At 52.4% G+C, this 12,500-nt stretch overlaps 1 protein-coding gene across 1 annotated transcript in view; it reads right to left on the minus strand.

Moving 5' to 3' along the window:
• The window catches only part of LOC115547180 (protocadherin-1-like), a 102,959-nt gene that overhangs the window by 86,905 nt on the left and 3,554 nt on the right, over positions 1–12,500 (minus strand). Inside the window, 3 exon segments of the mRNA XM_030361173.1 lie at positions 1,550–1,819; positions 1,821–3,740; positions 5,100–5,917. Of these exon segments, the coding sequence (XP_030217033.1) occupies positions 1,550–1,819; positions 1,821–3,740; positions 5,100–5,897 (2,988 nt within the window). The 5' untranslated portion in view covers positions 5,898–5,917.

Raw genomic sequence — 12,500 nt, forward strand, 5'->3', positions numbered from 1 at the left:
TCCAGCCCGATTGGACGAAATACCAAAACAGAGGTTGTTAACAGCATTTTTAAGTAATATTAATTCCTCAATTATTATTCTATTCCATTAAGAGGGTGTGATGTTACACGGAAACGTCCAACTCTACAGTTTGCACGTTTTTTTTGCCGTTTGTCTGGAGAATCTGATCCCCAAACTTCCCATCTTTACATCAGAAAATGCATGGAATATCAAACCCCACTGAAGGTATGTCATTTACATTCAGGGCGTTTAGCAGACGCTTTTAACCAAAGCGACTTACAATAAGTAAATTTTTCAGAAGAAAGAGAAAAAACAATATGTCTGCGTTGGTACAGTAAGGTTGTTCATAGAATGTGCCAAGAACTAAAAATCGCTATGTTAACCCATTCCCCGTGTGCAACAAAGACAGCTAGGGTAAGATGCTACACATTGCAGCAGAGGTTGGTAGTTGATGGTGCTGGAGTAGATTGCTATACAGATCCTTTAGGGCACGGACCCCTCTATTTATAAAATGCATCTTATATGTCAGCGATGTCTTAAAACCCCAAGAGGACCCCAGGACAGACATCTGGGATAGAGCACTGGTCCGACATTTGACCTCTCATTAATTCACTCCAATTCTTGACCTTCACACATGCCATTTAATTTATTTTTACAAATTAATATCCAAGCAAGCTAACAAGACACATATGGATAATTGTTAGCATGCATGGTCGAAGCCTCAGCAAGTCCAACTACAGTCAAAAATAAGCTTATATAAGCAAACGAACTATGAATAAAAAATGAACTATTCAATGTTGACGTTCTGAAATGTTTTCTTGAAAGATGCATTTCAAACAGAAAACAACATGAACAAATCAACTTCTGCATTAAATTCTCTAAATTCCTTCGTCTCCCGTCTACCTGTACATTAGCAGTTATAACAGTCGCAATCAGTCCCAAGCACCTGCAACCATTCCACATCAATCCATCAGCGTCAACACATTAATTACCTCACAGCCCTGTCAACGGCGTCTTCAAATGTGTCTGCACGACGTCTGATACCCGACTGCATATGTGGCCTATCTTCCTTCACTGGTTATAAATTACAGCACAAACTCGACAGATACAAATACCTGCAATATCTGTGTGGATGATGAATGCGTGCGTATATGATGAAGGTAACACCTTGATGTCTTTACAGCGCTGTGGCCAGTGGAGATATGTAGGTCACTGTATATTGTGATATCTGTGTGATTTGTAACACGAAGGCTGTGTGATTGCACAGAGACCGATAACAGCATTTTTTTTCTCTTTTATTTTTTTCACCGTCATACATTATGTTACTGACTCTCTGCCACTTCTCCTCTGGAGCATGATCGCTTTGCGAATACGTGGTGATATTTATAATTTATGTCTGATGTGTGTGTGTAGTATTTAGCCTACATTCTCAATCTGCCGGCCTGTTTCCTGTTATTAGTCAGTAATGAATTCAGACCTGTACCACCCCCATCCCACGCAGGCCAACCCTCCGGGGACGCCCGGCGGTCGATGCACAGCTCCCTCCTACCTGCTTGGTGCTGTACTTTGACTGGCCCGTCTTGTAGCTGCAGTCGGAGTAGTGCTCCGAGCCCGTGGAGTTGTCGTCTCCGCCCGTGCCCACGAAGGTGTTGGTGGCGGGCAGGTCCTGCACCGCCTGGTGCTTCTGGGAGGCCGACGGCGACTGCGCCTGCAGCTGGATGGACGGCAGCGGCGAGTTGGAGCGGTAGTGCCGGCCGATGTCGGGGCTGCCGGGGGAGTAGGTAAGGGGCAGGTGGATGCGGGGGCTGTCGCCCCCCCCCGTCTAGGTTGAACTTGTGGCTCTTCTGCAGGCTGACCTCCTCCTCCTCGCCCAGGGGTTTGGGCGACTTGCACGGCTTGCCCTTCTTGCCGCGCTTGCCCTTGCCGTTCTTGGGCACCTGCTTGTTGGGCGCGTACAGGTCCTTGGACTCCTTCTTGCCGGCCTGGTAGCCGCTCTTGGTGTCGCGGTGGATGCGGTGGCGGATGAACACCACCGCCAGGATGAGCATGACCACGCCCGCGATGCCCGCCAGGCTGCCGAACAGGATGTTGCTGCGCTGCGCGGACAAGCCGTTGTCCGGGTCGCCGGCGATGTCGCGGTCCAGCGGGGTGTAGATGCTGTGGCCCACCAGCGTCTCCACCATGGTGACGTTGGAGATGGTCTCGTTGACGTAGATGTGCACCAGGGCGGTGGTGTGGCGCGCCGGCTTCCCGCGGTCGCTGACGCGCACCACGAGGCGGTGGAGCCCGCCGTGCTTCCTGGTCAGCTCCTTGGCCAGGGTGATCTCCCCGTTGGTGGGGGAGATGCGGAACAGCTGGTAGGGGTTGCCCCCGGTGATGCTGAAGCTGAGCTCGGCGTTGGGTCCACTGTCCAGGTCCTCCGCCTCCACCACCTCCACGTGGCTGTCCGGGGTCGCCAGCGGCGACAGCCTCTTGAAGGAGTAGTTGGCGGGCTTGGTGACCACGGGGTCGTTGTCGTTCTCGTCCAGCACGTTGATGGTCACGCCCACGTACGAGGACCGGGGCGGGTCGCCCCCGTCCACCGCCTTCAGCCGGAAGGTGTAGCTGCCCTCCTTCTCCCGGTCGAAGGAGATGCTGGAGAGGATGGTGCCGGTGCCGTTCTGCACCACGAACTTCCCCCCGTCGGGCTCGACCGAGAGGTGGACGTGGGCGTTCTCGCCTTTGTCCACGTCCATGACCGTTACCATGCCGACGGGGCTGAGCGGCGGCATGTTCTCCAGCACGGAGAAGCTGTAGCCGCTCAGCATGAACTTGGGGTCGTTGTCGTTGCGGTCGAGGACTCTTATCACCACGGTGGCGGTGCCTCGGTGACTCGTCGACCCCTTATCCGCCGCCGTGACCCGGAACTCGTAGCGCTCCCGCTGCTCCCGGTCCAGGGGGCTCCGGGCTCGCACCTCCCCGGAGCTGGGGTCGATCTCGAACAGGCCCTTGATGGACGCGTCGGCCACGATGCTGTAGACCAGCTCCGCGTTACTACCGCTGTCGGCGTCGGCGGCGATGACGTTCAGAACCCGCTCGCCCGGCTGGTTCTCCTCGGCGAAGTCCACCTCGAACAGCGTGGGCGAGAAGATGGGCGAGTTGTCGTTGACGTCCGTCACCTGCACCTTCAGCGAGTTGGTGCTGGACAGCGCCGGGTTCCCCGAGTCCACCGCCACGATCTCCACCCGGTAGTCCCGGACCCGCTCGTAGTCCAGCGGCGTGGTCGTCTGCAGGAAGTACTTCCTCTTGTTGTCGCTGGACGAGTCGCTGGCGGGCCGCAGCTGGAAGGGCACGTCGCCCGCCACCACGCAGGTGACCACCGCGTTCTCGCCCTCGTCGCGGTCCGACACCTGCACCAGCGCCACCGCCGTGCCCACCGGCATGTCCTCCGAGATGTTGGCCACGCCCTCGCTGTGCGTGACCAGGCCGATGCCCCGGATCTCCACGGCGGGCGCGTTGTCGTTCTGGTCCGTCACCTCGATGGTCACGAAGGTCTTGGAGCTCTTGGGCTGCGGGCCCCGGTCCCGGGCCACCACGTAGAAGGTCAGGCTGTCCACCTCCTCGCGGTCCAGGGCGCCCTTCACGTAGATGATGCCCGTGGAGCGGTCGATGCGGAGCAGCTTGGGAACGGGGTCCAGGGCCTGGTGGAGGGTGTACTCGATCTCCCCGTTGGGGCCCATGTCGTAGTCGTTGGCTTTGACCTGCGATGAAAGAGTCATAGAGCGGCGGTTAGAGGATTGGATATGGGGGCGATTATTCAGATACAATTAGTGGGAAATGGGGTTGCGGGCAACATCAGCGGTTAATAAAGGAATGAATTAATAATGGTCTGTCACATTGATCAATAACATGGCCTACAGTTGCACATGCACCGTGATGCTCGCAGCCATTTTGTGGCACGGCCCATTAGGCCGCGTTTAAACGCTGACTTACACACACACTTTTTTATACATACATACACTATTTGCCTCCGTTCGCTCCAATGCCATTTCTTCTCCTTACTTGAAAAGACTAAAACGTGTAATATTAACATTCAGAGTAGATCATGCACACTGCCTCTTGAAAACTAGGATAGAAAAATACTATGATGTCCAGATGCCTGCGAGGGCAGACTTGCATAATTAGAGAGAGACGATCATAAGATAGTTTGGCGTATATGTGGATGTTAACGATGCAGAGTTTTAAATCCCAAAACCAATACATTTTTAAACAGTTTCAAGTTTAAATTTAGTTGGCAGCCAGTCTTACAAGCTGTTCACTGAATGCTCAGTAACAGGTGTCTCCCTCTCTCGCTCTCTTGAATATTAAATTGCTACCCTCGCTTCCAAGATATTTGATACGGCACACACACATATATATATATATATACATACATATAATTGGAAATATCAATCCATGCGTCAAGCTACAAACATTACAGTAGCATGCATATGGTTTTTTGCATATTTTCCTGCATCAATGACTCTAAACAACTCGCTAGCGAGACACGATGAGATGGTAGTTTATTAATCCAAAACAGGAACGAGGGCTGTCACGGTGAAACAGTACAGGACAGTATCATTAAAAAGGGATTAAGAAACTAAACGAAAATGAGAATAAAATCACACATTTGATTTACAGAAAACACGACAGTATACACAAAGAGCAGCAGCAATGTAGATAAATATAACATGGATTAGATGCATTGTGTTGCTTGTGAATAAAACGAGCTGCTAATAAAGCTTTGCAAAGTGCACAGACTGAACAAGGACAACAGGGGGGGGGCGGGGAGGAGTGGTTGAAGACTAAACTAAACCAGCAGAACAGCTCTGTAGTACTACTAATTAAAAGCAGTACTTGGCATTGTATAGCATCTTATCCCAGCTATCTCTGTTGTGTATGGGGAATGGGTTAACCTCAGTTAGTGCTTGACACTTGGTTCTATGAACGTCCTTACTGATCCGACAGAGATATATTGTTGTTTCTCTATCTTCTGACAAATGTACCTATTGTGGGTCACTTGGGACAAAAGCGTCTGCTAAACACCCTAAACGTGAACTTAAATATAAGAAAGAGCTCACCTGCAGCACCGAGTGTCCCACCGGGCTGTTCTCCTGCACCTCCGCTTCGTACGCGGACTTCTCGAACTTGGGCGAGTTGTCGTTGGCGTCGGTGACCACCACCCGGAGCAGGGCGCTGCTGTAGCGCTGCGGGTGGCCCCCGTCCACCGCCTTGATGGTCAGGTCGTACGAGTCCTTGACCTCGCGGTCCAGCATCCCGAGCACGATGAGCTGGGGCAGCTTCTCCCCGCGGTCCTCCGCCACCTGCAGGCCGAACAGCGTGGTGGCGTCCGGCCCGGCCGCCAGCGCGTAGTCCGCCACGCCGTTGCGCTCCGAGTCCTTGTCGGTCGCCACGGGGATGGAGAAGAGCGCGCCCATGTGCGTGTTCTCGGGCACCGAGATGGTGAGCACCGAGGAGGGGAACTGCGGCGTGTTGTCGTTGATGTCCTGCACCTCGATGCGGCCCTCGATGAGCCGGGGACTCTGGTTCTGGATGAGGTCCGTCACCGACACCTCGAACTCCAGGTAGCAGGGCTTTCCCTTCCCCTGGGCGCGGCAGTCCCGCAGGGTCTCGCGGTCGATGGGGACCTCGGTGGTGAAGATGTCCCCGGTCTTGCCGTCCACGCGCAGGTACGGGGCGCCCACCTCCAGCTTGTAGAGGTGGCCCGAGTCGGGCAGCCCCTGGTCGGCCGCCAGGCTGCCGATCAGGGTGTTGGGAGGCTGCTCCTCCTGCACCCGGTACAGGATGCTGCCCCCGGTGGGGCCGCAGTGCAGCACGAGCAGGGCCCAGAGCAGGGTCGCTTTAGTATTCATATCCATGGGCTCAGGAGACGGGCCACCTGGGAGACACAGAGGGGACGGTTACAGCTTGTTTAATCATCGTTATTCTTTCTCACCTCTTTATTTTCCCCTTTTGTTCTTTATTCAAATGTCTTCCTAAATTGTGTTTAATCCACTCTTTTCTTTCTTTAAGGATTTCCTCCCATCTTTAGGACTTTCTCTATGCTTCTTTTATGTGTTTGCGACATTCTAAGGGAAGACCCTTACAAGGCCTGCTCCTATAAACTAGTTGTAAACCGTGTGGTTAAGACGGGTTCACTTTGTCTCTGCTTCTTGTTGTTTCTATTGTCACTGCAAATACTGTGAAATTAATGCGCAACATTGTCCGCGATGAAATATTCCATAATTAACAAACTTCCCGAAGTGCTTCATTTTAGATGAATAGAAAAAAATGGAAAATGATAACAATTGCCACGCAAGGTTTCATTTCAGTCTGAAGGCCCTAATTAATATCTCTTTTGTCCAGATGTTGGATCCTCTATGAGTGCTTACGACGCAAACACACTCGAGGGCAATTGTGCATTATTTTCTGCTGAATTCTGGAAATGAATCCCGAACACAAAGTTTGAATGATTTTTTTTTTTACAATTCCCGGGAACACATTAAAGCCTCCAAGAAAACCTCCCTGGATCCCGTTTGAAAGAACACAGTCAAACAAAACAAGAACCTCCTCAAACAAAGTAGTAAACGTCGCAGAGTTATCGTGAGTAATTACTCGTCTCTGAACAGAACGGAACTGGGTGTGATCCGTTACAAAGCCGTGCCGTGTGTGGAGACCACTATGCAGAGAACAGTACATTGATTGTCATAGAGGCACTAAATCTTCTTTATGCAGTCGTAGAAGTATCAGAGGATTTACCAGTCGTCGACATAAAACACAAACACTCCACAGAATCCACGCCGGAGAGCCAGGCAGTCATTAGATTAATTGGATGAATCAAAAGAAGTCGATAACTTTACTCTTGACCATTGCCTACATTTTGTGACGTCTTGACTCCTTCCTGACGTTCATGCTCCGATGGCTGGGAGTTTTCTTTATGTATGTTAAGCAACCGGAGTTTGGAGCAGACATTGAAGGCCAATATCATGCTCTAATGCTCCGGAGAACACCTCAGGACTGCATTGTTCTCTTGCTAAAAATGTGTGTGTGTGTGTGTGTTAATGTGTGCATGTGTGAGTGTGCATGTGAGTGTGTCTTCATGTGTGTGCATGTGTGTGTAAGCATGTGTGAGCGTGTCAGTGGTTGCATGAATGTGCTTGTTTTTGTTAATGTGTGCATGCTCGTAATTTAGTTTGTGTGTGCCAGAATTTGCGTGTGCTCATGTTTTTTTGGTGCATGCATGTGTGTTTGTGTGTGTGCTAATGTTTGGGTTTGTGTGTGTGTGTGCTCATGTTTGTGTGTGCCTGTGTGTGTAATCAATTAACCCCTTTCAGTGCGTTCCTATTTGAGCAAGAGCAGAAACAAAGAGGGAGCAAAAGAGAATCTGTTGATAATTAAATATGAATATGGGCAGAGGCATTAATCCGGATCATAATCAATGGCGTTCTGCAACCCCTGGCATGAAGATATTATTCAAGGGACCACAAAACAAATATGTATTCAGCTTGACAGAAAAGCACAAATACCCAGAATCCGATGTGGAAGCAAGTCCCTTTGAATCTGTTAGAATTGGAAGTGCAGCTTATTGATGTACTAATTGCTAAGTTATCGATGTGCCCCCTTTCTGCATTTACAACTGAGCCTCTGGTCGATGTGACTTGAATAGGAAGTGTGTGTGTGTATATGTGTGTCTGTGTGTTAGTGTGTGTGTGTGTGTGGGTCAGTGTGTTTGTGTGTGTGTGGGTGGTTGTGTGTGTGGGTGCGCTGAGCATGACTGTGCATGTGTGTGAGAGACTGAAAAACGACAGACGAGATGGAAAGAGAGAGCAAGGGGAGAGAGACAGAGGGGGTTGAGAGAGAGAGAGAGAGAGAGAGAGAGAGAGAGAGAGAGAGAGAGAGAGAGAGAGAGAGAGAGAGAGAGAGAGGGAGGGGGAGAGAGGGAGAGAGAGGGAGAGGGCAAGGGAGAGAGAGTTATAGTCAGAGAGAGAGAGAGACAGAGACAGAGACGGAGAGAGAGAGAGAGAGAGAGAGAGAGAGAGAGAGAGAGAGAGAGAGAGAGAGAGAGAGAGAGAGAGAGAGAGAGAGAGAGAGGGAGGGGGAGAGAGGGAGAGAGAGGGAGAGGGCAAGGGAGAGAGAGTTATAGTCAGAGAGAGAGAGAGACAGAGACAGAGACGGAGAGAGAGAGAGAGAGAGAGAGAGAGAGAGAGAGAGAGAGAGAGAGAGAGAGAGAGAGAGAGAGAGAGAGAGAGAGAGAGAGAGAGAGAGAGAGAGAGAGAGAGAGAGAGAGAGAGAGGGAGAGGGAGAGGGAGAGAGACAGAGACAGAGACAGAGACAGAGACAGAGACAGAGAGAGAGAGAGGGAGAGGGAGAGGGAGAGGGAGAGGGAGAGGGAGAGGGAGAGAGAGAGAGAGAGAGAGAGAGAGAGAGAGAGAGAGAGAGGGAGGGGGAGGGGGAGAGGGAGAGGGAGAGGGAGAGGGAGAGAGAGAGAGAGAGAGAGAGAGAGAGAGAGGGAGAGGGAGAGGGAGAGAGAGAGAGGGAGAGAGGCAGCTAGGCTAACGCTTCGGTTTGAAGACCAAAACATCTCTGCATTCAACACCGGACACTCCACGTCCAAAACAACCACAAGGTTGCTGTTCCTTCAAAGCACTGCTATGGTCAGACCTTGTGTCACCGACTTCAATAAGACCAGAAGGAGGCATTTGCATATTTGAGTTGCATTATCCGATAAATTAATAAATTGTACATGTACAAAATGTATACAGTTTGATGTATTTATCTTTGTATTCATTACGCATTCAATCGTTATATTTATCAACTAACCTGACCTTACTGAACCGTTTAATATCCATTTATTGATTTTTTGTATTTTGGTCTGAGAATGTGAGTAACTCCTTCATCGTCTGGTCGCTAATTAAAGAGACGGCGTCTGAAGTGACGCAGCGGCTATGGTGGACGACAGCCGTGACTTAGTGCCCCCGGGATGGCGCGGCGCCTGCTGGCCGGGCGCCTCCCTGCCGGCCTGTCAGGCCGGGAAATGACGGCTTTCTACTTGGTTTACATTTGCTTTACCATTCATGTGAGCGCTGAGAAACGCACGCAGACTACAGTCACCGTGTGTTTGTGTACGTGTGTGTGTACATGTGTGCGTGTGCGTGTGCGTGTGTGTGTGTGTGTGTGTGTTTGTCATGCATTGAGTGTTAGGGACACTATTCTCTTCGCCATCTCTCTCTCTCTGAGCTCTCTCTTTCCTCTTCCTCCCCCAATCGACGCTTTAATCTAAGACTCTACAGTTGATTAAGTTTCCTTCTCGCTCGCTAATGGGGACGTCTCTGGACGAGGAGCGGTCGAAGGTGCTTCACTCGTGTCCGGCCGCACACCTCCGACAATCCAACACTTCCTCGGCAAACCACCAACTGCTGAGCTGGACTCAAAAGGTGTGTTTTTTTGCGCTCCTCTTCCCGGCCCGCTCGCAGACGAGGGTCTGCCATCCCAGATGGTCTCGCGGAGCTTACAGAGTTCAAGCTGATTCAGGAGAACCGCGATCGCACGACTCAGCAGAAAGCCCAAACAAAAGGTGCTGCAGAAGAGACCTGCCGGACACACCGCCGCTCCCCACAGCACCGCGGCCGCCGTCTGCTCTCGTTCCCTGGACAGATGAGCCCCGGCCCGGCGCTCACAGCACCACCAATAGGATGGGATCTCTCTGCTCGCCGCTCCTTCCTCAGGGGAGTTCACTTTGTGGAGAGAACAGAGCGGAGAATCCACGTCCCACCGTCAAACATTTCCCTCCACCTGCCACCCTCTGCAACATGTTCAAAGTTTAGCTTTATACCAGTCCTCACAGACCCTCAGTACATAGTAACATAAATATATATACAAATGTAGAAGTCCCAGGGCATTTATATATCTATATATAAAGACAAAGCGCAGCTAGTTGAATGGTGCTTCCAGAGCAGGACGAGGTGAATGCAGGACAGTGCAGGCGTGTGTGTGATGCCTCTGAACGGAGCACGGCCGGGGACAGACCCCCGCTCATCATCACATCCTTCCCTCCAAGGACGGAACACGACCTGAGACACGGAGGCAAGGGGCCGCAGACGGCGGCGGTGTCTGGCCAAAACCCGCCCTATTAAGTCCGTCAGGAGAGCCAAGCGTCCCGGCCGGGGAAGGCAGTGCGTCAGCAGACCTGGGCTTGGCTGAGCGTGGACATCGCTCAGCATATGTACAGAGCCTGCGGAGCGCTGTGATGTACTGTCGCCCCGCAGCGCCCCGGCTACACCGCTACCTTGTACCCTCCGACGCTGTCATAGTGTCGGACAGCCCCTCACATCTCGCCCCCACCACCTCCACCACCCCCACCCTCTGCTCCTTGTTAACTGTCCACACAACCGACCAGCGGACACCGGGCGGGCAGTAAGACGAGGCAGAGGAAGAGGAGGGGGAAGAGGAGGCAGAGGAAGAAGAAGAGCAGGAGGAGCGGAGGAGGAAGAGGAGGAAGAAGAAGAGAAGGAGGAGGAGGAAGAGGAGGAAGAAGAAGAGAAGGAGGAGGAGGAAGAGGAAGAGGAGTAGGAAGAGGAGGAGGAGGAAGAAGAAGTGAAGGAGGAGGAGAGGAGGAAGAGGAAGAGGAAGAATAAGTGAATGGAGCGGGAGAGGGGGAGGAAGAGGGGAGGGGGGCGTCACCTGAGATTAACATTTGAGCCCCCTGCACAGCGGGCCCGGGGCTGGCTCCGCGTTCCCGTCCGTGTGCTCGGTTAAGAATCATCCTCGGACCGTCTCCGTCTGCCGCCCATCAGAGGCCATATTGCATCAGCTTGAAGCGGGAACCGCTCGACAGCGAGGGCTTCTGATTGGCCAGCGCTGTCGGAGGATCCTACAGCGAGGCTCGGGCACCAGAGAATGCAATGTGCAATTTGGAGATAATGGGAATCCTAGCCGGGGGGCGGGCCGTGTGAGGCTGTTCACGCAGGGCTCGGTGTTATTGTTCCTATCTGTTGTATATGGTGGCCTTGTGGGGGGGGGGGGTGGGGGCTGGAAAGGTACGGGGCCACCACCAAACACAGCAGGGGGGCCGGACAGGCCCCGGTAACGGCCCGGACGCCCCGCAGCACTTATTAGATTAAACAGCAGATGGAAAATAGGACGGAGCGGAGATCACCGCACGGCCAAACGGCCCGTCAATAAAAACAAGAATCACTCGCATAAAGTCTTCAAGACGCTGGGATCCCCCCTCCCCCCCAGCCCTTATTAAGGTTCATATTGGTTTCATGTTCGATGCGGTCCGCCAAACTCAATCGCTCCCGACGAAGAGCCTTGGTTTTGTTTTAATTAGTACTACGGTGTTGTGTAGCATTACAGTCTTAGGTCAGTGAGTAACTCCGCTCATTCTGGTCGTATTAATAATAGCGGAGTTGTGCAGCTGGATGCTCGTCTGCGTTGGGGAACACGGGGTGCGGTGAAAAGCTCAGGCAGCAGAATCTCAACCTGCACTAACTTTTTAATTACCCGACGATGTGTTATTGTGTGGAGGGGAGACGAAGCGAGTCTGACCACAGCATCACGACATCAATCAGGTCTCTGCTCAACCAGATGCTGGGATTACAGCGCAAGGCAACAACAGGCCAATACTCTAGAGTTTAACTCATGGTCTGCTCTCCATATCCAAAAACATGAAATATGGATGTGTGTTGGTGTGTTGTTGTAGCGAGTATCCATGCAAGAGATGAATGGAGAGAGTGGGAGGGAGGGGGAGGGAGAGAGAGAGAGAGAGAGAGAGAGAGAGAGAGAGAGAGAGAGAGAGAGAGAGAGAGAGCTGTGATAGATACATATCATACGATTCCTGGATGTAATGATAGATTTTTTTTTATTTCCACTCAGCACACGATACCATATAGTCTATAGTACCATATAGTGTGTGTGTGTGTGTGTGTGTGTGTGTGTGTGTGTGTGTGTGTGTGTGTGTGTGTGTGTGTGTGTGTGTGTGTGTGTGTGTGTGTGTGTGTGTGTGTGTGTGTGTGTGCGTGTGTGTGTGCTCACAAATAAAGTTTGCCGACACTATGCAGGAAGTGAGGTCATCGTTTGATCCCGGCGCCCCCCCCCTGATTGGCTGCCAGAGGACGGACCACCTTGACCAAGAAACCAAAACGAAGGCTAATTGGATGTGTGAGTGGCCCCGTAACCATGGAAACAGACAACGAGGCTGCCGGCTGCCACGGCGACCGCCTGACATTTGCTCTCCGTGGCCGCCCTCCGGACATCGCACCGCATCACGTCAGGCGGGCCGGACCCCACGCCGCGGCCTGGACCCCCCGCGGCCCGGACACCCCCCCCCCCCCGCCCTCCAGGTGAACCAGGTCGCAGCCAATCAGGGAGAGGGAGAGGAAGGAGGCGGGGATGTGAGGAGCCTCCATCACACTGCAACACCACGGCCGAGCGGAGCGTCGTGAACGGAGGGGGCTGTCTCCCCCGTCCTCCACCTGGCCCGC

The sequence above is a fragment of the Gadus morhua genome, chromosome 7 (genome assembly GCF_902167405.1).
Source record: "Gadus morhua chromosome 7, gadMor3.0, whole genome shotgun sequence".
Taxonomy (NCBI): domain Eukaryota; kingdom Metazoa; phylum Chordata; class Actinopteri; order Gadiformes; family Gadidae; genus Gadus; species Gadus morhua.